Below are 25,440 nucleotides of genomic sequence, written 5' to 3'. Positions count from 1 at the left end.
GCTTAAGCCTCAATTAGTTTCTCTAATGCAACAGAATTGCAAGTTCCATGGACTTTCATTGGAAGATCCTCATCAGTTTTTAGCTGAATTCTTGCAAATCTGTGACACTGTCAAGACTAATGGGGTTGACCCTGAGGTCTACAGACTTATGCTATTCCCTTTTGCTGTAAGAGACAGAGCTAGGATATGGTTGGATTCACAACCTAAAGAAAGCCTGAACTCTTGGGAAAAGCTAGTCAATGCCTTCTTGGCAAAGTTCTTTCCACCTCAAAAATTGAGTAAGCTTAGAGTGGAAGTCCAAACCTTCAGACAGAAGGAAGGAGAATCCCTCTATGAAGCTTGGGAAAGATACAAACAATTGATCAGAAAGTGTCCCTCTGATATGCTTTCTGAATGGAGCATCACAGGTATTTTCTATGATGGTCTGTCTGAACTGTCCAAGATGTCATTGGATAGCTCTGCTGGAGGATCTCTTCATCTGAAGAAGACGCCTATAGAAGCTCAAGAACTAATTGAAATGGTTGCAAATAACCAATTCATGTACACTTCTGAAAGGAATCCTGTGAACAATGGGACAAATCAGAAGAAAGGAGTTCTTGAGATTGATACTCTGAATGCCATATTGGCTCAGAACAAAATATTGACTCAGCAAGTCAATTTGATTTCTCAAAGTCTGTCTGGAATGCAAAATGCACCAAGCAGTACTAAGGATGCTTCATCTGAAGAAGAAGCTTATGATCCTGAGAACCCTTCAATAGAAGAGGTGAATTACCTGGGAGAACCCTATGGAAACACCTATAATTCTTCATGAAGAAATCATCCAAATCTCTCATGGAAGGATCAACAGAGACCTCAACAAGGTTTCAACAACAATAATGGTGGAAGAAATAGGTTTAGCAATGGCAAGCCTTTTCCATCATCTTCTCAGCAACAGACAGAGAATCCTAAGCAGACCAACTCTGACTTAGCAACCATGGTCTCTGATTTGATCAAAACCACTCAAAGTTTCATGAATGAAACAAGGTCCTCCATTAGAAACTTGGAGGCACAAGTGGGACAGCTGAGCAAGAAAATTACTGAACTCCCTCCTAGTACTCTTCCAATCAATACAGAAGAAAATCCAAAAGGAGAGTGCAAGGCCATCAACATGGCCGAATTTGGAGAGGAGGAAGAGGCAGTGAACGCCACTGAGGAAGACCTCAATGGACGTCCACTGGCCTCCAATGAGTTCCCTAATGAGGAACTATGGGAATCTGAGGCTCATACTGAGACCAAAGAGATTCCATTGGACTTACTTCTGCCATTCATGAGCTCTGATGAGTATTCCTCCTCTGAAGAGGATGAATATGTCACTGAAGAGCAAGTTGCTAAATACCTTGGAGCAATCATGAAGCTAAATGACAAGTTATTTGGTAATGAGACTTGGGAGAACGAACCTCCTTTGCTCACCAAAGAACTGGATGACTTGTCTAGGCAGAGATTACCTCAAAAGAGACAAGATCCTGGGAAGTTTTCAATACCTTGTACCATAGGCACCATGACCTTTAAGAAGGCTCTGTGTGATCTAGGGTCAAGCATAAACCTCATGCCTCTCTCTGTAATGGAGAAGCTAGGGATCTTTGAGGTACAAGCTGCAAGAATCTCACTAGAGATGGCAGACAATTCAAAGAAACAAGCTTATGGACTTGTAGAGGATGTTCTGGTGAAGATTGAAGACCATTACATCCCTGCTGATTTCATAGTCCTAGAGATTGGGAAGTGCATGGATGAATCCATCATCCTTGGGAGACCCTTCCTAGCCACAGCAAAGGCTGTGATTGATGTGGACAGAGGAGAATTGATCATTCAAGTGAATGAAGAATCCTTTGTGTTTAAGGCTCAAGGATATCCCTCTGTCACCTTGGAGAGGAAGCATGAATAGCTTCTCTCAAAACAGAGCCAAACAGAGCCCCCACAGTCAAACTCTAAGTTTGGTGTTGGGAGGCCACAACCAAATTCTAAGTTTGGTGTTGAACCCCCACATTCAAACTCTAAGTTTGGTGTTGGGAGGTTCCAACATTGCTCTGAGCATTTGTGAGGCTCCATGAGAGCCCACTGTCAAGCTACTGACATTAAAGAAGCGCTTGTTGGGAGGCAACCCAATGTTATGTTTAATCTATTTTCCTTTGTTATTTTATGTTTTTTGTAGGTTGATGATCATGAGAAGTCACAAAATCAATTGAAAAAGTAAAAACAGAATGAAAAACAGAAAGAAAAACAGCACACCCTGGAGGAAGACCTTGCTGGCGTTTAAACGCCAGTAAGGGCAGCAAATGGGCGTTTAACGCCCAGTCTGGCACCATTCTGGGCGTTTAACGCCAGAAAGGGGCACCAGACTGGCGTTAAATGCCAGGAAAGGGCAAGAAGCTGGCGTTAAATGCCAGAAATGGGCACCAGCCCGGCGTTTAACGCCAGAATTGGCACAAAGGGTGCATTTTTGCACGCCATTTGATGCAGGGTTGAAATTTCCTTGACACCTCAGGATCTGTGGACCCCACAGGATCCCCACCTACCCCACCACCCTCTCTCCTCTTCCCCAAAAACCCTTCACCTATCAAATCCCATCTTTCTCTTCACCACTCACATCCATCCTTCATAAAACCCCACCTACCTCACCATTCAAATTCAAACCACTTTCCCTCCCAAACCCACCCATTCATAACCGAACCCTAACCCTCTCTCTACCCCTATATAAACCCATCTTCACTTCTTCATTTTCACACAACCTAAACACTACTTCTCCCCCTTTGGCCGAATCACAAAGCCATCTCCATCTCCTCTATTTCTTCTTCTTCTACTCTCTTCTTTCTTCTTTTGCTCGAGGACGAGCAAACCTTTTAAGTTTGGTCTGGTAAAAGCATTGCTTTTTGTTTTTCCATAACCATTTATGGCATCCAAGGCCGGAGAAACCTCTAGAAAGAGGAAAGGGAAGGCAAAAGCTTTCACCTCCGAGTCATGGGAGATGGAGAGATTCATCTCAAGGGTGCATCAAGACCACTTCTATGAAGTTGTGGCCTTGAAGAAGGTGATCCCCGAGATCCCTTTCAAACTAAAAAAGGGTCAACTTTGATCAAAGGTTGGACCAAGTCCTCACAGTCATTTGTGAAGAGGGCGCTCAATGGAAGAGAAACCAAGAGGGAAGCCGGTTCAACTGAGAAGGCATGACCTCAAACCCATCACTAAGAAAAGGATGGAACAAACAAGAGATCCCACTCATCATGAAATCCCTGAGATACCTCAAGAGATGCACTTTCCTCCACAAAACTATTGGGAGCAAATCAACACCTCCCTAGGAGAATTGAGTTCCAACATGGGACAACTAAGGGTGGAGCACCAAGAACATTCCATCCCCCTCCATGAAATTAAAGAATATCAAAAAATCATGAGAGAGGAGCAACAAAGGCAAGGAAGAGACATTGAGGAGCTCAAGCACTCCATAAGATCTTCAAGAGGAAGAACAAGCCGCCATCACTAAGGTGGACCCGTTCTTTAATCTCCTTGTTCCTTATTTTTCTGTTTTTCAAAAAATCATGCTTATGTTATCCATGTTTGTATCTTATGATCATTAGTGTCTTAGTGTCTATGCCTTAAAGTTATGAATGTCCTATGAATCCATCACCTTTCTTAAAATGAAAAAAGTTCTTAATTGAAAAAGAGAAGAATTGCATGAATTTCAGATTTTATAACAGATTAATTATTTTGATGTGGTGGCAACACTTTTTGTTCTCTGAATGTATGCTTGAACAGTGCATATGTCTTTTGAATTTGTTGTTCATGAATGTTGGCTCTTGAAAGAATGATAAAAAAGGAGACATGTTACTGAGGATCTGAAAAATCATAAAAATGATTCTTGAAGCAAGAAAAAGCAGTGAATACAAAAAAAAAAACGAAAAAGAAAAAGAAAGAAAAAGAAAGAAAATAATGAAGTTGTGATCCAAGGCAAAAAGAGTGTGCTTAAGAACCCTGGACACCTCTAATTGGGGACTCTAGCAAAGCTGAGTCACAATCTGAAAAGGTTCACCCAATTATGTGTCTGTGGCATGTATGTATCCGGTGGTAATACTGGAAGACAGAGTGCTTTGGGCCACGGCCAAGACTCATAAAAGTAGCTGTGTTCAAGAATCATCATACTTAACTAAGAGAATCAATAACACTATCTGGATTCTGAGTTCCTAAAGAAGCCAATCATTCTGAATTTCAAAGGATAGAGTGAGATGCCAAAACTATTCAGAGGCAAAAAGCTAAAAGCCCCGCTCATCTAATTAATACTGATCTTCATAGATGTTTTTGGAATTCATTGCATATTCTCTTCTCTTTATCTTATTTGATTTTTAGTTGCTTGAGGACAAGCAACAATTTAAGTTTGGTGTTGTGATGAACGGATAATTTGTACGCTTTTTGGCATTGTTTTTAGTATGTTTTTAGTATGTTTTAGTTAGTTTTTAGTATATTTTTATTAGTTTTTAGTTAAAATTTACTTTTCTGGACTTTACTATGAGTTTGTGTGTTTTTCTGTGATTTCAGGTATTTTCTGGCTGAAATTGAGGGATCTGAGCAAAAATCTGATTCAGAGACTAAAAGGACTATAGATGCTGTTGGATTCTGACCTCCCTGCACTCGAAGAGGATTTTCTGGAGCTACAGAGGCCCAATTGGCGCGCTCTCAACGGCGTTGGAAAGTAGACATCCTGGGCTTTCCAGCAATGTATAAGAGTCCATACTTTGCCCAAGATTTGATGGCCCAAACCGGTGTTCAAAGTCACCATCAGAATTCCCAGCGTTAAACGCCGGAACTGGCATCAAAGTGGGAGTTAAACGCCCAAACTGGCACAAAAGCTGGCGTTTAACTCCAAGAGAAGTCTCTACACGAAAATGCTTCAATGCTCAGCCCAAGCACACACCAAGTGGGCCCGGAAGTGGATTTTTATGTCTTTTACTCATCTTTGTAATTCTTAAGCTACTAGTTCCCTATAAATAGGACCTTTTACTATTGTATTTTCATCTTTTGATCATGTTTTTATGATTGAACCCTCTTTGGGAGGCTGGCCTCACGGCCATGCCTAGACCTTGTTCTTATGTATTTTCAACGGTGGAGTTTCTACACACCATAGATTAAGGTGTGGAGCTCTGCTGTACCTCGAGTATTAATGCAATTACTATTGTTCTTCTATTCAATTCAGCTTGTTCTTATTCCAAGATATCACTTGTTCTTCAACTTGATGAATGTGATGATCCGTGACACTCATCATCATTCTCACCTATGAACGTGTGACCGTCAATCACCTCCGTTCTACCTTAGATTGGGTGGATATCTCTTGGATTCTTTAACCGGAATCTTCGTGGTATAAGCTAGAATTGATGACTGCATTCAAGAGAATCCGGAAGGTCTAAACCTTGTCTGTGATATTCTAAGTAGGATTCAATGATTGAATGACTGTGATGAGCTTCAAACTCGTGATTGTGGGGCGTTAGTGACAGACGCAAAAGAATCACTGGATTCTATTCCGACATGATCGAGGACCGACAGCTGGATAGTCGTGCCGTGACAGGGTGCGTTGAACATTTCCACTGAGAGGATGGGAGGTAGCCACTGACAACGGTGAAACCCTACATACAGCTTGCCATGGAAAGGAGTAAGAAGGATTGGATGAAGACAGTAGGAAAGCAGAGAGACGGAAGGGACAAAGCATCTCCATTCGCTTATCTGAAATTCTCACCAATGAAATACATAAGTATCTCTATCTTTATCTTTATGTTTTATTCATATATCATCCATAACCATTTGAGTCTGCCTGACTAAGATTTACAAGATGACCATAGCTTGCTTCATACCAACAATCTCCGTGGGATCGACCCTTACTCGCGTAAGGTTTATTACTTGGACGACCCAGTGCACTTGCTGGTTAGTTGTGCAAAGTTGTGTTTATGCCATGGTATTGAACACCAAGTTTTTGGATTCATTACTGGGGATTATTTGAGTTGTGAAAAGTAGTGATCACAATTTCGTGCACCACAGGTCGTCAAGGTACACGGGTAGGTTGGCGACCTTAATGAAGATGAAGATCAGACTAATAAGAACTGAATTAAGCTGAGCTGATATAAAACTACGTCGTTGGTTTAACTTCCTTATTGATTATTGACGCGTGAGCATCTTATACCCATTTCCCCTTGTTTTCTAGTTATTTTTAGTTAGAATTTAATAAGTTTTGTTATATTTTAGTGTTAAAATCCTCTTTGGATGCTACTTTAAGTTGTGTTGGTGTTTTTATTATTTTAGGTGAAATTTGGACAATTTTAGCAAAGTTTTGTCCAAAAACAAAGGAAAAAGTAGATGCAGTCAACCATGACCTCCATGCATTCTAACAAACATAACTTGAGCTACAGAGGTCCAATTGATGCGGTTTCAACAGCGTTGGAAATCCAACTTCTAGAGCTTTCTAACAATATATAATAATTCATACTTTTCTTCTGAAATCACTACCTCGGAGGGAGCTAAACACCAAGCCCAATGTTTAGTGCCTAGGAAGACCGAACCAGTGCCCAACTCACTGCCTCTCCCGGCGCCAAACGCCACCAAAGTAGCGTTGAATGCCTACAACAGACCTAGACCTGAGAAATATTCGTAATTAATGAAGAATTGAAGATACCAAGCTTAAATTACAAGGAGGATCATTAGTTAGAGAGTCATTAAGAAAATATTTGATTTGCTTAGATTTGATTTTGTTTGAATTTGAATGTTTAGATTTGATTTTGTTTTGATTTATTTTGAATTTGAATTCTAGGTCTAGCCTCACAGGTTCTACTATAAATAGGGGACTTCCTTCCTCTCCAAGGGGCACGCCTCCCAGAGGGGGATTTTCTCTCTTAGCTTCTGCATTTTGAGAACCCTTGTTTTCTTTGTAAGTCATGAGCCACTAAACCTCCTTGGTTAAGGTTAGAAGCTTTGTTTATCTTCTATGGATTAAGACTATTACTTTTCTATTTTAATTAATGTATTGATTCTGTTTCAAGAATTACTTTCGTTCTTTATTTTATGAATCTGGGTGGAATGAAAGTACGACCCTTTTTCTATATGCGTTCTTGTGATTCTTGAAAGAGTTATCTCGCATGAACAATAGCTTGAAAGTAAATTCCTCCTAAATTACTAATTACATGAACTAATTAGGATATGTGACATATAATACTGTTAGCTTTGGGTAATTAGGGTTTTTGTAGCCATAAACTAGTTTTGAACTTAACCTTCTAATTAGAATTAAGTGACCATGACGATGGCGGTTAATGAAGGTTAGAGGAGATTAAATTACTAAGACATTAGGGTTTAGTCCTTTACAGTTTGTCATAGAATGAATCTTGCATGATTAAAATAGTTGGTAAGAAATCTTAATCCAAAAAAGTGAACATCTCTGATACCTTAACTGTTTTTCTCATATATGTTCTCATTACTTGCATTTTCTACTCTTTAATTTACTTTTTAATGCCTTTGAAAACCACCCAACCAAATTTTCTATTGCCTAACTAAACCAATCATTTGACCATTGTTGTTCAGTCCATCAATCCTCGTGGGATCGACCCTTACTCACCTGAGGTGTTACTTGGACGACCCGATGCACTTGCCGGTTCAGTTGTAGATAATCCTAAAATTCGCACCAAGTTTTTGGCGGCGTTTCCAGAGATTGACTGTGATTGACAACTATTAGTTGTTTGATTGCTTAGATTAGGTGTTTTTAGTTTTTGATTTATTTTTATTTTTGTTTTTTTTCAAAAATCTAATTCTTATTTTAATTAAAGTTTTCCCTTATTTTTGAAATTAAGTTTGGTGTCTCCTTAGATATTTAATTCTTCCTAGTTATTCTACTTATTGAGTTTGAATTTTATACTCATGATTGCTTGTTAGTTGTTTTATTTTCTTAATTATTCAGTTTATTTTCCATGATTTTATTTTTCTTTTATTTTCATTTTTCTTCATATTTTATTTTATTTTCGTTTTTTTTATTTTTATTCTTCTTTATTTTATTTCTTTTAAAAAAATCTGTTCTTTCTTCCTTGCTTTTCTATTTACCACATGGTGCGTTTAATTTTATTTGGTGTTTTGTATTGAGGAAAAATAATGGAGAGGGATCACATGGGTTACTACTCACACCCAAGGAGTGATTCATATTATTGTGGATGGAGAAACTACCTGGATTTTGGTTGGCAAGGCCATGGAAACTACAGTGCTCCATATTCCATCTATCAATAACCATCATCTTCTTATGCATATCAAAGACCCTCATTTTTTTATCCATATCAAGAATCATCAACTTCTTATTCTTATCGAGGACCATCAATTCTTGAGTTTGTCATAGAAGAATTAAGGAATACTGCTCAAAGTTGAATACAAGATATAAAAATAAGTGTAAAAAATATAGAGAGATATGTGGAGTTGATTACTGAGCGTTGGGCAAAGAAACAAGCAAACTCCCTCACAAGAGAAGCAATAAAAATTCCTACAAAATAATGTGAGAAAATCATTCAAATCTGTCCATCCTCCAGTAAATCAGAGAGCTACATAGATGGTGATTTATTGAACCACCAATTCAAGAGGTTCTTGATGAAGGGTACACTCCACCCATCACGCAACACCCAAGTCTTGAATTCAGAGTGGTGAAGTTAATCAAAGAAAGCACTAAAAAGGGGGTTGTGACCAAGGAATAAAAGACCACATCCATGAAAGAAAGAAGGTCAATAAAAAGCAATCCAACCGCTAGCCCAACAAGCACTGTGAATCAAGTTGATAACAATAAAATAAATCTTGTTAGGAGGAATTCAAATTCGAGGACACTAATCTTCTCCTATTCTTTCTTGGAGTCATTTTTTTTAACCAGCTGGGAGAAGAGGAAAAAAATTCAACAATCAAGAGTCAAGCTAGTGACGTTAAAGAAGCGCTTGTTGAGAGGCAACCTAACCATGAGTATCCTTTAGTTTTATTTCAGTTTGATTTTCAATTCTTATTTTTCATTGATTTTCATAAGTTTTCCTAGGTTTAATCTTGTTTGTGATCATGCACAGTACTTAGAACAGGGACAGAACAACTCAGAAGGAAGGACATAATATCCTGGAGCAAGGAGTGTTCTGGCGCTAAATGCCAGGTTGGTGTTTAGTTCCAAAAAGGGAGCTAGGAGAGCTAGCATTTAATGCCACAAAGAGGAAGCAGAGGCTGGCGTTAAACGCTAGGTGGGCATTTAACGCCTAGCTAGGGCATAATTTCTGGCATTTTGCACCCCACCAAGGGAACTAAACGCCAAGCTGGCATTTAGCGCTAAGTTTTTCTTTGCTTGGGGACAAGCAACTTTTAAGTTTGGTGTTGCAGAGCGAGCTCTCTATTTATATTATCATCAGTGGCACCAAAAGGAGGTGAATCATCTTTAGAGAGGATTCCCAGGAGGGAGTAGCAGCCGCCATGAATGAGGTGGTTGAGTTTCATTATCTCTTGCTCTATCTATTTCTGATTTTTTTCAATACTTTTATGTTGTTTCCTGTCATTTACTTGTTTGAGTCTTTGCATGATCATCAGAGTATTTTATTGCTTTCTAGTTTAGTTATTTATTTTGTTATTTTATGTTTATTTTGAAAGATGTCTCATGTATTATTCACTAAGCTTGAAAGCACCAAAAGAAAAAGAAAAGAAATATTAAAATGCATGAGACTTGAGTTATATATATTATGAGTTTTTCTAGTTACTTTGATGTGGTGGCATTATCTTTAATTCTGAATGTATGAATAAACAATGCATATTTGATATTGAAGTTAAGAATATTAGTTCTTGAGGTACAGGAACTTAGAGAAGTCTTTTGAATTCTCTAACCAAGTAAGACATTGATCCTTGAAGCAAAACAAACAGCAAAAAGGAAAGAAAAAGAAAATAAAAAGAAAGGTCAAAGGCTCTGTGCATCAATGGTTAGGAGGGTCAAAATTGATCTAAAGCTCGAAAGAGTGGCTTTCCCTAACCATATGCTTGTGGTAGAATGTGTCAAGTAACCCTTGAGACAAAACACCAAGAGTCGTGACCAAATACAATTAAAGAGTATGCCAAAAGCTCTGAGAACCACTGACTGAGAAGAAGTAAAAGAAAAATTAGAACTTAAGGAGTTTCTCAGTTAACTGCTTGTGGTGTTCTTGTATCAAGTTAAGCTTGATGACAAAACACTTAGAGTCACGGCTAGGCTCAAGGTGCAAAGCACAAAAGAAAGATAAAAAAAGATGTGTTCAAGGATTAATCAGAGCTTCAAGATAAAGAGAATCCATAATATCATCCGAGTTATAGTGCTGAAGGATATTAATATTTCTGAGCTTCAAAGGATAATAAGATGCCAAACCTATTCAGAATTGGAGTGTCATTAGCCGCACTCAGTACTTAGACATGATCTTAAATGAACACTCAAGTCTTGGGCATTTTTCTCTTTTTTTCTCAGTCCTATATTGTTTTAGTTGCTTGAGGACAAGCAACAGCTTAAGTTTGGTGTTATGATGCGTGAGCATCTTGTACCAATTTCCCCCTTGTTTTCTAGTTATTTTTAGTTAAAATTTAGTAAGTTTTGTTATATTTTAGTGTTAAAATCTTCTTTGGATGCTACTTTGTGTTGTTTTGGTATTTTTATTATTTCAGGTGAAATTCGGGCGATTTTGGCAGAATTTTGTGCAAAAACAAAGGAAGAAAATAAATGCAGTCAACCCTGACCTTCCTGCATTCCAACGAGCATAATCTGAGCTACAGAGGTTCAATTGACGCGATTTTAACAGAGTTGAAAAGCCAACTTTCAAAGCTTTCCAACAATGTAAAATAGTTCATACGTTTCTTCTGGAATCACTACCTCGGAAGCATGGCATTTGGCGCCCAAGAAGACCGAACTAATGCCCAACTCACTGCCTCTCCTGGCGCCAAACGCCACCAAAGTGGCGTCGAATGCCTACAACAGCCCTGGACCCGAGAAATCTTCGTAATTAATGAAGAATTGAAGACACCAAGCTTAAATTACAAGGATGATCATTAGTTAGAAGAAAAGATTTGATTTGTTTAGGTTTGATTTTGTTTTGATTTAGTTTGAATTTGAATAATTAGATTTGATTTTGTTTTGATTTAGTTTGAATTTGAATTCTAGGTCTAGCCTTAGAGGTTCTACTATAAATAGGGGGCTTCCTTCCTCCCCAAAGGGAACGCCTCCTAGAAGGGGATCTTTTCTCTTCCGCATTTTGAGAACCTTTGTTTTCTCTGTAAGTCATGAGCCCCTAAACCTCCTTGGTTAAGGTTAGGAGCTTTGTTTATCTTGTATGGATTAAGACTATTGCTTTTCTATTTTAATTAATGTATTGATTCAGTTTCAAGGATTACTTTCGTTCTTTATTTTATGAATCTGGGTGGAACGAAACTTTTTCTATATGCGTTCTTGTGATTCTTGAAAGAGTTATCTCGCTTAAACAACAGCTTGAAAGTAAATTCCTCCTAAATTACTAATTACATGAACTAATTAGAATATGTAACATATAATTCTGTTAGCTTTGGGTAATTAGAATTTTTGTGTCCATAAACTAGTTTTGTAACTTAACCCTCTCATTAGAATTAAGTGACCACGATGATGGCGGTTAATAAAGGTTAGAGAAGACTAAATCACGAAGGTATTAGGGTTTAGTCATTTACAGTTTGCCATGGAATGAATCTTGCATGATTAAAACAGTTGGTAAGAAATCTTAATCCGGAAAAGTGAGCATCTCCGATACCTTAACTATTTTTCTTATATATTTCACACCATTCTCATTACTTGCGTTTTCTATTCTTTAATTTACTATTTAATGCCTTTGAAACCCACCAAACCAACTTTTCTGTTTCCTAACTAAACCAATCATTCGACCATTATTGCTCAGTCCATCAATCCTCGTGGGATCGACCCTCACTTACCTGAGGTATTACTTGGATGACCCCGTGCACTTGCCAGTTCGGTTGTGGATAATCCTAAAATCCGCACCAATTATCAAGTTAGTTAATTAGTTAGGAGAGTTTAATTAGTATAATTTTCTATTTTAGTGGATTTGAGTGGTTAGGATAGGTTAGAATAGGTAGATTAGGGTCTGAGATTGCTGAAAAATATAGAATTATTAAGCTATTTGCTAATTCCCACTGTTGAGATTATTTGAAAAATGCTTGACTGTATTAATAATGATTGACCTGTTTGTATGTTACCTTAATAATGATTGAATAAATTAATAAGTTAAGAAGGTTTGATGGGTATTTGGTTTGGATGGAACCCTTCAAAGGTGGCTAAATCCGAATTTTAGAGAAGACTCTGTCAAAATTTTTATAAGATTTTCAGTGAAATAAAAAAAATTTAAATTATGTTTTCGAAATTAAAATTTAGATTTCCTGTAATTTGGTTCATATATATTTGTCTGTTATTGTTTAATTTGTTCATTTATTTTATTGATTAGTTGATATATTAATTTGTAGTCTAAGTCGTTAGATCGTGAGGCGACAATGGCGGAGACCTTCAAGTATATGCATACTTTGAAGGCAAACAAGGAGAGATTTGCTGACGAGCAGTCTGTGGCCCATTACGTGAGTTTAAATTAATCCTAAGTTTCAACTTTATTTGGTTTAAAGTCAATTATTTAACTATTATCCTACTCACAACTAACGTGTGTAAGCAGGAGGAGTACACACAAAGGTTGGAGGCTGCGACCCATCAATCTCAGCCGCCTAGTGAGGCCAACGAAGCTGGCCCCGAGACCTCAGTGGTGGATCTTGATCAGATTTGACATGAGATTGCCTTTGAACCCCACAGGAATTGCTGCTTCGGGTTGGGGTCGTTCTTTGCCAGTGGCCTCTAATCCTCCACGTTGGCGGCTTCCTATGCATCTGCCTCTACCACCAGCCCTGCTGATCCCCAGCAAGTTATCGACTTGAGGGAGGAGGTGAAGAAGCTAACACAGGAGCTTCACCAGCAGGCGGAGCAATCTGAGCAGAGGTATCAAGACTTGCTTGCACCCGTTGCTGTCATCTCAGACCTGACAATGAAGCTGGAGCAGCTCGATCAGTTGCGACAACAGATTGAGGAGTACAGCCAGCAGATATATGTTGGAGACAGCAACGTTGCTGGTTCCAGCGGCAGTGCTGTTGGTGCGATCCAACGGCAGCACCTACTCCACCGCCGCCTCAGCAGGGAGACCACGACGCCGCCGACGACAACGATAAAGATTATCGGGATCTGTATGGTTTTAGGGTTTTATACATTTTTATTTGTCTACTTCATTGTATAATACATCGAAGACATTTTATTTTATCCACACCATTTAATTTTTAATAAAATAATTTATTCATTTATCATAACTTTAAATTTCTGCTAACAATTTTGTTAACAAGAGTCTACTAATTGTGGTTTAACGGTGTCAAAAATTTTAAAACATAAAATTAACATTACCATCAGATATATTTGATGGTAACCATCAACACAAACTCGACAAACTATTGAAAAAGACCGACGGTAAATCCGCGGGTAATTAGCGTAGGACAAGAAAAATTCGCCAGTAAGCAGTTTTTGGCGACGTTTATACCATCATCTCAAGGACGACGGTAAATTCGACGATAATCTTTTTACTGATGAATTTATGTGATGAATCTGACAATAAATTCAGTGGTATTCAACATTATTTTTGTAGTGATATATGTACCAGGATAATAAAAGTAGACACAAATTGACCTCAATCTTTCTCTACCTATAATAAAACATGTTATAATAACAAACCGTCTCAATGCAAGGTGGATAATTACCCACTCTAATCAGGTTAGAGCATGCAGAGCAAATATTCGCAGATTCAAATAGTATTATCATTTCAAAATTAATATATTATTTTCTAATTAATAGTATTATCACAGTGTTATCACAAATCATACATACTATAGTACAATACATAGGAAAATTAAATAATTTTTAGTATGAACGAAGGTTTTATAGGCCTTAAAAAGGAGTTGAATCAAGGCATTTTTTAAAATTTGAAACATGTAATAGAACAGTATGAGATTTTTTCGGTTTAATCTCTTACAATAGCAGAAGATAAAATAAAAAAGAGTAGAGAAAACGATACCAGCATGTATCTTGGTTCAACCTCGAAATGCAATGAGGTCTATATCTAGTCTCTACTACAATAATGGCGAAATTTTATTATATCCAATTCAAGATTATAATCACCAATGCTAAGACTAAGACTAAGACAAAAAAATAAAAAAATAAAAAATCACACCAAACTGATTCTATGCCAAGACAAACAAAACAACAATTTTGTGTTTCACAAACCAACGCCAAGACCAAACCAAATCGTCAATACCAAACAAAAAAAAAAAGAGAAAACTCGATTTGAAGTTGTGTTGGCTTTTCTTCCTAATTTATGACTTTTCACTCATAGGTTTTTTTATAATAATCTCTCAATGAAACATAGGCCTTTTTTATACACTAGGAAGACTCAAAAATTGAATATCAAATAGAGACTAAAACTGAAGAAGAAGACACTCAACGGGCTGATATTTGTTTTTAGAATATTCTCCTTGAGAGCCTTGAAATATGATTTTTCTTATATCATAAACCTAACTTTTTTGCTAGCCGGTGCAACAAATCAATTTTTATAAAGACTTGATACTTTTCTTTCTTTAGGTAGCAGCACAAGTTTCTATATTTCTGTCATATATTGTCCTAGATAGTTGATTTTTAAACATAATCAAATCTCACACTAGTTGTTTGCTGTCGAATCTCTCTCATAATTGTCATGATTGTTTCTTTTTTTATTTAACAACATTAATCTCTTTCATATCTTACTCTTAATGGTTGATTCTTTTTAAATAAAATCAAATCACCATACATATTAATGCTAATCCTAAAACTTTATAATGCATAGGGAAAAGCTCTATATCCATGTAAAAAATACATGGATGTTATCCAAGTAACTTCCTCCACACATGTGTTCCCCCACCCTACAGTCGTTTGTTATACACGCGCCTCATATAATGTATTGCGTTTTCGTTCTTCTTCTTCTTCTTCTTCTTCTTCTTCTTCTTCTTCTTCAACCTAATAAAATTCGTCGTTCTCCTCTGTTCACGTTTTTCTTCTCTGCTCGCATTCTTCGTTATTGATCTGCATTGAATTCAATGTGATAAGCTCCGTCGTTCTTCTTCTTCTTCGTTTTCTTCTTCGATCTACACTTCAGAATGAAAACAATGAATGATTCAACTTCAAATCAGTTGAATGAGGTTATTACGTTGAGACAGCTAGGGAATGATTGCTACATGCTATCACAATAATCTTAAACATTGAACAAAGTAAAAGGTGGCCACCGAACCAAGCAACATTCATTTGGTGAACCGAATCACAAAGGCCACCGAACCGAACAATGTACATGTGGTGAATAAATGGTGATCAACTTTCAATCAACAAGAATAGTATTTCTCCTTCTCTTCCTCCTCCTCCTCCTCCTTCTTTCAAATTTTTTCTTCTTCTTAAAATTCGTCGTTTTTTTCTGTTCGCGTTTTTCTTCTATGCTTGCATTCTTCATTATTGATCTATATTGAATTCAACGTAATAAGCTCCGTCGTTCTTCTTCTTCATTTTCTTCTTCGATCTACACTTTTGAATGGATACAATGAATGATTCAACTTCAAATCAGTTGAATGAGGTTATTACGTTGAGACAGCTAGGAAATGATTGCTGCATGCTATCACAATAATCTTACACATTGAACAAAGTAAAAGGAGGCCACCGATCGAACCGAACAACATTCATTTGGTGAACCAAAATCACAAAGGCCATCGAATCGAACAATGTACATGTGGTGAATAAATGGTGATCAACTTTCAATCAACAAGAACATTATTTCTCCTCCTCTTCCTCCTCCTCCTCCTCCTTCTTCTTTTAAAATTGCGCTCGTAGATTCTTCTTTCTTGAGTTCAGTAGATAGTATAACCAGGGCTTTGAAATTAGTTGTTACTCTGTTCAGTACTTCTTTTGACGATAATATTAATGAATTATGTCAAATTAGACAGTAAATTTAATAAAAAATTCGCAGTTAAAATCTAATATTAAATTCGACAATACTCAACGTTTTTTATATAGAATGACTTGCTACATACTAAATTCTCTTTCCTTTTTACACGAGTGATTTGAGAAAATCTCTCTCTCTATATTATTCGATCTTTCTACTCTATAATTCTACGAGAGAAGTGCATTATTCAAAAGTAGAGAGTAAAGTAAAATATGATCGACGAGCCTTGATGGCTTCTATATCAACTGCTGCCAGCTATTATTATTTGGCTTTTCGTGATTTGAAGCATTAAAAAAATGTCTATGTCCATTTTATTTTTTTATTAATTACATACCAATCATTTATTCCAATGACCTTATCTTATAGGATTATTTTTTATTTATTTAATAAACACGATTATTTATTTAATAAAACTACCATGATCCAGAAGAATATAAAACCACTTGAATAACAAAACTTTTTCTTTTGAATTTTAATAGCAAAAACTCACGTGAATATAAAAAATAATTAAAAATTATTAAATAATAATTTAATTAAATTTATTAAATTATTTAATAATTTTTAACTAATAATTTTACATAAAAATAATTATATATGAAACTCTACTAATTTTAATAGGGTTATATACCTAAGACTTAAATTTTAAAAAAATATTATTTTTTAAACAAGCTAGCCACAAATTAAATAACGAAGTTTGCTCATTCAATTTGTAAATCATTACAAATATTAAAATATATTGAGTGCTGAATAGTATCGTTATTATAGAATCGTTAAAACCGCCTATAAATAACATTAAAAGTATATTAAACACCAAAGCATATATTCCCATAAACTCCAGCCTCAAAATTTTGATTAAAGCCCCATCATCTTTAGTTTGTATATATTTTTTATAAAGTTCAAATATTTATTATTATGCTTATTACCTTTTTCCTTTTATGTAATTGCAGTTATGTAGTTTGCTCTGGCAAAGTGGCAAGTGTCAACTTTATGAATTGTCAACCTCGCTATTTAATTTAGGCTCACTCGATCTGCATGAAATATAACTTTAATGTCATCATCAAATTAAATTAAATTTCCATTACATGAGGGCATAATAAATAATCTTATTAGGTCTAGAGATTCGATTTTGTGTCACCTATTTTTCATTAATCAATGCATGTCCATATAATCACAATATAATGCAAGCTTTTTATGCCAACTTTTCATTAATTAATAATTTGTATGTGATAAAATAAATGTTAAGATGTAAGCAAAAGAGAAGTGGCATTTCTCCTTTAATTTTGTAACAAAAAAAAAATTAATAAAATAAGGAGCATGGTTCCGTTGCTATTTTGTCGTCAAACATGGCGCCATGTTCTTTAATTAATCCCAGCAGCAACAGGTGTCTGTCTGTCCTTGTTTGTAAATAGAGGTGGCCTGATCCGAAGATCTGATTTGGATTCAACACTTTAAGAAATAATTGAATGTAATTTTATTGGGTTTAGATTATGTAAACGAGTAAGAGCCTTAAAAATAAACTTAATCATTATTTAAGGTCGAGTCTGGATCAAATTAAGAAGACTAAAAAAGATATATATGTTCTAAATTAATTTTAATATTATGTTATATTAATTATAAATTTATTATTTTATTTTTAATTACACTTGTCAAATTTAAAAATAGATAAAAAATATAAAATTTAAAATTTATGAACAAATTCAAATTCAAATATAAATATTAACTTTTCAATAATAAATATATTTTTTTTATATAAATAAATATATTATTATTTTTTAACATAAAATTTTTCAAGATCCGAACTTCACTTGTTTAAATCCAGTTTTAATATAATCCAAAAATAATATGATTTTACTAAATTTAAAATAAAAAAATTTCAAAAATAGAACCATTATTTAGAATGAGCCTAAATCAAGACAAACCCAGCTTTATTCATCCGACTCACCCTAAATTGTGACCATACAATTTCAATCATAAGACCGTGCTTCCACAATCTTCATTTCACCACAACATGCATTACAAATCAAACTTTCAACTTGACGTAAGTTTGGTAAAAATAATCAAAGTAGCAGTAGTAAGAAGAAGATATCTTACGCTATTTTTATTAAATTTATAATTAATTTTTTATAATTTAAAAGTTTTTAAATAGATTCTTACGCTATTATTTTAAATTTTATAATTAAAATTTTATTATATAAAAAATATTAAAATTAATAAAATATTTATTTTTAAATAATTAAAAAAGTCACATTTAAAGATTGAATCTTTAAATTTAAATATCTTTTTATTTTAAAAATATTTTATTATTTCTAATATTTTAGTATGATTTTATTTTTTATTAAAAAATAAAGCTTTTTAAACTTTTATATTTCCAATGTTTCTATCTAGAAAAGAAGAATAATAATATTCGGAATAATGCAACACACGTTGATTAATCTGATTCAAATTCAATTCAATTTAGCATATATCAAAAGACCTCTAAACGTTAATTATTGTAATTTCATTAACATCAAATAATCATGCAATTATATTCTCAAATTAAAAACTAAACCAAAAGATTCTCTTAATTGACGGTGCATAAAGAATTTTGTTTCTTAATTAAATTAAAAGAAATGAGAGTATATAATGTCATCCTCACCAATCATTTCCCTACGTAGAGAGACGTAGTCTCATATATAATATAATAGAAATAATATGACATGCACTAATTAAATTTGTCGAATTTTGATGATTAGGCGGCGGTTTGGGTTGCCATATTTAACCACAGACATATATACGCCCCCTCTCTATTTTTTAAAAAAGTCTTAGAAATCAATTTTATATCATTAATATTTAATATAAAAAATATTCAATTTTTAACATATACAAAAGAACAATATTAGAGAGTCATTATAATTTATTATTTTTAATCATCACTTAATTATTAATATTTAAAAGTATGAATTAAAATATATTATTGAATTAATAAACTAAAAAAATTAGATTAATGACTAAAAAAATGATACTCAAAATTAATAAATTCTGATAGTCTTCTAATATTTTTTTATATAAAAATATCTAAAACTTAATTAAAAAATATAAAATTTAAATTCAACCAAAAAAATTATTTAAATTTTATATTAGACTTATTTAATAATTTGTAATCATGTAAGCTAAAATTCTTTGCTATAGTGTCAATTTTTTAGTTTTAAATTTTTAATTTTTTTGATAGATAGGAATATCTCAACAGCCAATAATAAAAGGTAGATAATAGTCAAAGATGATTAAAATAATTAAAAAAAAAACAGACAAGCAGCCAAGAAAGAATAAAACAAAATAATAAAAAGCAATGTCTATAAATTGTAATATAATCCCTTCATCATAACATATCTCATTCTTGCAACTTATTCATTCCTTCATTATTATCTTGTATCTTAAGCTTTACATACATACAAAAATGGCGCGAATTTCTTGGAAGTTTGGTTTGTTGATGATGATGATTGTCCTTGTAGGAAGTTGTTCGGGTCAACTCTCAAATGAGAACTTCTATTCAAAGAAGTGTCCGAATGTGTTTAAAGCAATAAGATCTGTTCTTCGATCTGCTGTTGCTAAGGAACCTCGCATGGCTGCTTCTCTTCTTCGTCTTCACTTTCATGATTGCTTTGTCAATGTAATTTTCTTCATTCCCGAATCACCTTAGTTAGTTAGCTTAATCTATCTCATTTATTTTCCTTTTCTATCTCTCTGTAGTATCACTTAATTGTTTAAAAAAAATTATACTAATAACTACATAATAAAATCAGTCACTAAAATATAAAACACATATTAAAAATAAATAAATAAATATATATATATATATATATATATATTTATACATAAATATTTAGTGATTGATTTTAATGTATAAATAATATTTTTATTAAAAAATATTATATGCATGTAAAATCAATTATTATGAATATATATTTATATATAAATATATATAGTATTAATTAATTTATTTTAATATATATTTTATATGAATAATTAATTTAGTTATTGATTTTTTTGTATACTTAATATGATTGATGTCTTTAATAACCGAAGTCTTTATTTAATTATGTTTTATTATTAGGTTTGAAAAAAAAAATATTGAAATATATACTCAGAGATCAGACTTGACAAGTTCTTTTTTTTAAATTGAATTTTAGATAGATAAAAATTTTCTTTAAGACAAAGACATTTTTGTTGTTTTTTATACTAAATTTTGTATTGTTTTTTTTTAATATCTTTATATCTCTAGTCTAAATTCAATTTTTCTTACACATTTATGATATAAATATAATATTTTTTTTCTCCAAGAGATGTATGTATTCTTTATATCCAAATAAGTGGTATTCTGATTCTTTTTGGAATGTTTTAGACAAACTCTTTTATATAGGGAATATTCAATTAGCTTTCTCTTTTTCTTTTTTGGACATGAGCTTTCTCCTTTTACAATGCTTTAGTTGTGAGCAGTGATGAATTCCAAAAATTTTAACAGTAGAGGCCAAAATATATAATATAACAATAATTTTTATAATAAAATTATTATGTATATATAAAAATTAGCTATTAATTTATCTATTAATTATTATGTTTTTATATATAAATATATGTGTTATTTAATTTATTTTTAATGTAGATTTTATATTTTAATATATATTATATACAAGTATTTTTTTTATGTACATATAACATTGATTATTATTAAATTATATTTTTTATTGTAAAATATAATTAATCTTTAAAATATCTAATTTATAAATTAAAATACTATAATAATAATTTAAATAATAATATATAATTTAAAATTTTATTTTTTAGATTTTATATTTTTAAAAAATTGAGAAACCATTTTTTTAATAATATAATTCGAATATTTTTCTTTCTATATATATATATATCACTAAACAATTATTTAAAAATATATTTCTCATACAATTAGAACTCAACTCAACCTTATTGATATTCATAGTTAAAATTTTTTTTCAATTAATACAATTGTTACAAAAAAAACTAAAACTAATTTTAAAAAAAATAAATAATATTCTTTCAAGTTGATTTCTTAAAAAAACATCAATCTCATTTAAATTGAAAATTAATCATTTTAATAAATATTTAATATAAAATTTTTAAATTAACTATTAAATATTAAAAATTAAATAAAAAATTATTATAAAATTAAATTCAATAATTTAATAAAAATAAATAAATATTATTATCATATACTATTTAAAAATTTTCAAATTATAATAAAGACACTTGCCCGGTCACCACAACACAAAACATAGATCCGTCCCTGGTTGTAAGCCAATCACATACGGTATTATGAAAATGAAGAAATTTCATTTGAGTTTCCCTTAACAGCGTAAACTTTGTATGTATGTGGATAATCTCACTATACTATTACTATATACCCTTGTATTTAATACTTAATATGCTATATAAAATATATGAATGTCTTTTCTTTTGTAGTTAGTTATGCTACTCACCATTCATATCCATATATTATTTTCTTCTTGTCTCTTTCATATGTCTTCATTATTGAATGTTGTGACATTTTGTTTAGGTAGACAACGATGTGACATCTCTAATAATGGAACAAGTGAAACACATATAATAATGATAATAAAATAACAAAGGAATTTTAATGGCCTAATCACCCTTAATATGGTTATTATTGGTTTCTATAAGCACGAATTCTTTTAAGCTAAGGCATAGGACTAACAATAACAGCCCATTGGTTTCAATCACTGTCATGGATAAAATTTAACAATATCCAAATATTCTTATATATTATATTCAAAAATATTATATATTTATATCTAATTTATTTTTAATATGTATTATATTTTTATAATTAATTTTTAAAATATTGATGAGTAACTAATATTTTGGTTGATAATAATGGTGCTTATGAACAGGGTTGTGATGGATCTGTGCTACTTGATGACACATCCTCTTTCAAAGGAGAGAAGACTGCAGGTCCAAACAATAATTCATTGAGAGGCTATGATGTTGTTGATGCCATAAAGGCCAAGGTGGAATCAGTGTGCCCTGGTGTGGTTTCTTGTGCTGATATTCTAGCCATTACAGCTCGAGATTCTGTTGTTCTTGTAAGTTCTTCCATTTAGATCATCCATTGCTTGCTGTTAGATCAATATATTCGAATACAATTCGCACTCAGTTACATTCATTTAAAGGATACAAAAAGATTTTAAGTAAATGCGATTTTTAGTTTTTAACTATTTGCGTGAAAGACAAAGCTTCTATTTACAATTTGAAGATCTCTAATTGATTCCAACTATTTAAATAATTGGTCTAAACGTTCTATGTAAATGGTAATCTGTTAATATGTTAGGGCCACTTAGACTAGTTGCTTAAATGATTGGAGACTAATTGGATTTTGTGATAAAGCGAGTAAGTAATTTTGTGTGCATCTAAGTTCTATTTAAAGGTTTATAGCTAGTTAATAGGTTGCTACCTGCACATAAGGCACTGTGAACATGAATCGGATCGGATCAGATCGGATTTAATATATGCACTAAAATTATTGGATTGAATTTAATATTCACAAAATATAAAAATATTTTTAAAAGCTTATTTTTATTAAAAAATATCAATAAAATTTATTTTTTTTATTCTTTTAAATATATTTACTCTTAAAATAATATTAAACATACTTTTCTTAAATAATAAATTAAAATAATATAATATATATGATAATTATTAGTTAAAATAAAATATAAAAAGAATATTTACTTATTTATTTCTTTATTTTTGCGAATACACAGATATACGGATCGGATATGCGGATATCTACACAAAATCTGCAATCCGATCCTATTAGTGGGGGATCAGATCCGATCCAATCCGATAGCCTTGCGGATCGAATCTATGTCCGCAGTTTTCGGATCGAATTCGAATATGATTCATGAACACCCCTACCTGCACAAGGCTAAATTCGAATTTTTAATACTTATTTAAGCGGACTAGTAAGCAAAACAACAGACCAACCCAACTTGGTTAGTTAAATATAATTAGTTAATTAGCATGTTTGTTAATGTGCAGCTTGGAGGGCCTAATTGGAATGTAAAACTAGGAAGAAGGGATTCAAAGACAGCAAGCTTGGCAGCTGCAAACAGTGGTGTGCTCCCACCTCCAACTGCTACCCTCAGCCAACTTATCTCCAAGTTTCAAGCTGTAGGCCTCTCTACCAAGGACATGGCTGCCTTATCTGGTACATATCTCTCTCTTTCTCTTCCATTATTTCACATACATTACCACAAATACATATAAACATTATGATTTCATATGGTGGACCTGGACATGACATTTAAACAACCAAGAGGCACAACTCTTTTTCCAAACATGTCACTTCTATAATATAATTCAACACAAACAGATAAGCTTGTTCAGTAGACTCAGAAAATTTGGCTAACTAATTGGTTAGTTATGTTTGGAGCACATTAAATATATATTCTTTCATTTGCAAAATAGTAAATAAGGTATAGCATTAGGGGACACTAATAAATGCTTTAGTTGTATATGCTTGTCACACATTCAATTTCTACAATAGATTAACATATGTTATCATTGAGCAATCATTATTTGGTCAAATTCAAACGTATTGGAAACATGTTTGATAAATGTCTTAAGAAATTTAACCGTTATTTGTAACAAGTCAGCAAAAAAATTAACAGAATGACCAATTTGACTCACGCCGCGATTTTCAGGAGCACACACAATTGGGAAGGCAAGGTGCACTGTCTATAGAACTCGCATATACAATGACACCAACATTGACAGAACATTCGCCAATGCAAGAAAGAAGAATTGTCCAATAATTACTGGAACACCAAAGGACAACAATGTTGCACCCTTCGACTTTAAAACCCCGAACCATTTTGACAACAGCTACTACAAAAATCTCTTGAACAAAAAGGGTCTCCTTCATTCTGACCAAGAACTCTTCAATGGAGGATCCACTGATTCATTGGTTAGGACTTACACAAACAATCAGAAGGCCTTCTTCGCCGACTTCGCGACCGCAATGATTAAGATGGGGAACATCAAGCCCTTAACTGGTTCACAAGGGATCATCAGAAGGAACTGTAGGAGAGCAAATTAGAAAAAAAAAAACAAAAAATCAGATAAAGATAAGTTAAGGCCTGTTTGGCTCTTGATTTTCTGAATTTTTGGAAGAATAAAAGCGAAAGCGACGAAAACAAATAACATCTTGTTTTCTGTTTTCATTTTTTCCTTTACAAAATACGGAAAACAACTGAAAATGAGAACAAAAGTCAAATAGGCCCTTACTTTTTTATTTTTTTTTATTTTTCTTTTGAGTACATATACCCCCAAAAGTGGGGGAGGTGATTTAAACTGTTTAGTTGTTTTCTCTTGCTTTGGAAATTTGTTTGTTGTAATCAAAATATTGTAAGGAATAAATTACAAAGAGTGTTTTGATAAGTGCCACCTTTCAAATGGTGTGTTTATTGTAGTTTTAGAATTATTACCAAACTCACCACTTAGCAATCAAAATTGCACTTGTTTGTATACATCTCTTCATCGTCATTCAGAGGACCTAACTTCATCTTAACAGATAACTCCAATAGAGAGAAGACTATGTCTATCACTTAAAAAGACTATCGACACTTATTGGACGTATTGAGAGTGAATAAAGAGATCAAATCCCTATGAGTAACTCTATCATTGCGTTTGGAAAGAAAAATGTGACAGAAACCTGATATAAAGACTAAGAGATAGAGACTAAATTAATAAATTAAGTCTTTATATTATGTTTAATAAAAATATATAAAACTGAGTTATGTCTTAATATTATATTTAGTTTAAGATAAATATGATATTGTAGATTTAAAATTTGAAAAATTAAATAAGAGTAGCTTTTAAAAGAAATGTCATTAAAGTTTTAACTTCCGTTTTTTAAATTTTCAATTACTTATATTCTTGCTTTTTTGAGATACTGAAGGGATTGAAATTTTATATTTCAAATTAAAATTTTAATTCTAGTCTCTAGTCACCAAACATAATACTGAGTCTCAATCTCTTAATTTCAGTCTCTAAAAATAAATAGTCTATGTAAATGAATTGGACAGTTAATAAATAACTGAATGAGTCAACTAAAATGCTTGTCAAAGAACAACTTGCATAACTCAAAAACAAAAGCTAGACATCAATTTTTTTCTTCACATCCTTGTAAGGTTTGTTTACAATTGGATACATATTACATATAATCCATATTTATTCTCTTTGCAAGAAATTGTAAATGCATAAATTAGCAACATTCTTTAAGAGTCAATTGAATACCTTTTGGATGGTAGAAGAA

The 25,440-nt window shown here is 32.8% G+C and overlaps 1 protein-coding gene and 1 non-coding gene across 2 annotated transcripts; one reads left to right on the top strand and one right to left on the bottom strand.

The window, feature by feature from the left end:
- Positions 1–280: 280 nt before the first annotated feature.
- LOC130942515 (small nucleolar RNA R71) lies at positions 281–388 on the bottom strand. Its single transcript, XR_009071082.1, has one exon. It is a non-coding gene; the product is annotated as a small nucleolar RNA R71 (small nucleolar RNA).
- A 19,069-nt stretch (positions 389–19,457) lies between these two features.
- On the top strand, positions 19,458–24,563 carry LOC130941112 (peroxidase 4-like). The gene is made up of 4 exons (XM_057869504.1): positions 19,458–19,740; positions 22,016–22,207; positions 23,163–23,331; positions 23,828–24,563. The coding sequence occupies exons 1-4, from the start codon at positions 19,528–19,530 to the stop codon at positions 24,220–24,222; spliced, it is 969 nt and encodes a 322-aa protein (XP_057725487.1). The 5' UTR covers positions 19,458–19,527; the 3' UTR covers positions 24,223–24,563.
- The last annotated feature ends 877 nt before the right edge of the window (positions 24,564–25,440 follow it).

Source organism: Arachis stenosperma, chromosome 7 (genome assembly GCF_014773155.1).
Source record: "Arachis stenosperma cultivar V10309 chromosome 7, arast.V10309.gnm1.PFL2, whole genome shotgun sequence".
NCBI lineage: Eukaryota > Viridiplantae > Streptophyta > Magnoliopsida > Fabales > Fabaceae > Arachis > Arachis stenosperma.
The sequence above is the reverse complement of the archived record's forward strand: the minus strand, read 5'-3'. Positions and strand labels throughout refer to the sequence as shown.

Coding starts and splice junctions, on each gene's coding strand:
- LOC130941112 (XM_057869504.1), top strand. CDS start 19,528: ATGGCGCGAATTTCTTGGAAGTTTGGTTTGTTGATGATGATGATTGTC. Junction 22,208..23,162: donor CTCGAGATTCTGTTGTTCTT/GTAAGTTCTTCC, acceptor GTTAATGTGCAG/CTTGGAGGGCCTAATTGGAA. Junction 23,332..23,827: donor GGACATGGCTGCCTTATCTG/GTACATATCTCT, acceptor CGCGATTTTCAG/GAGCACACACAATTGGGAAG.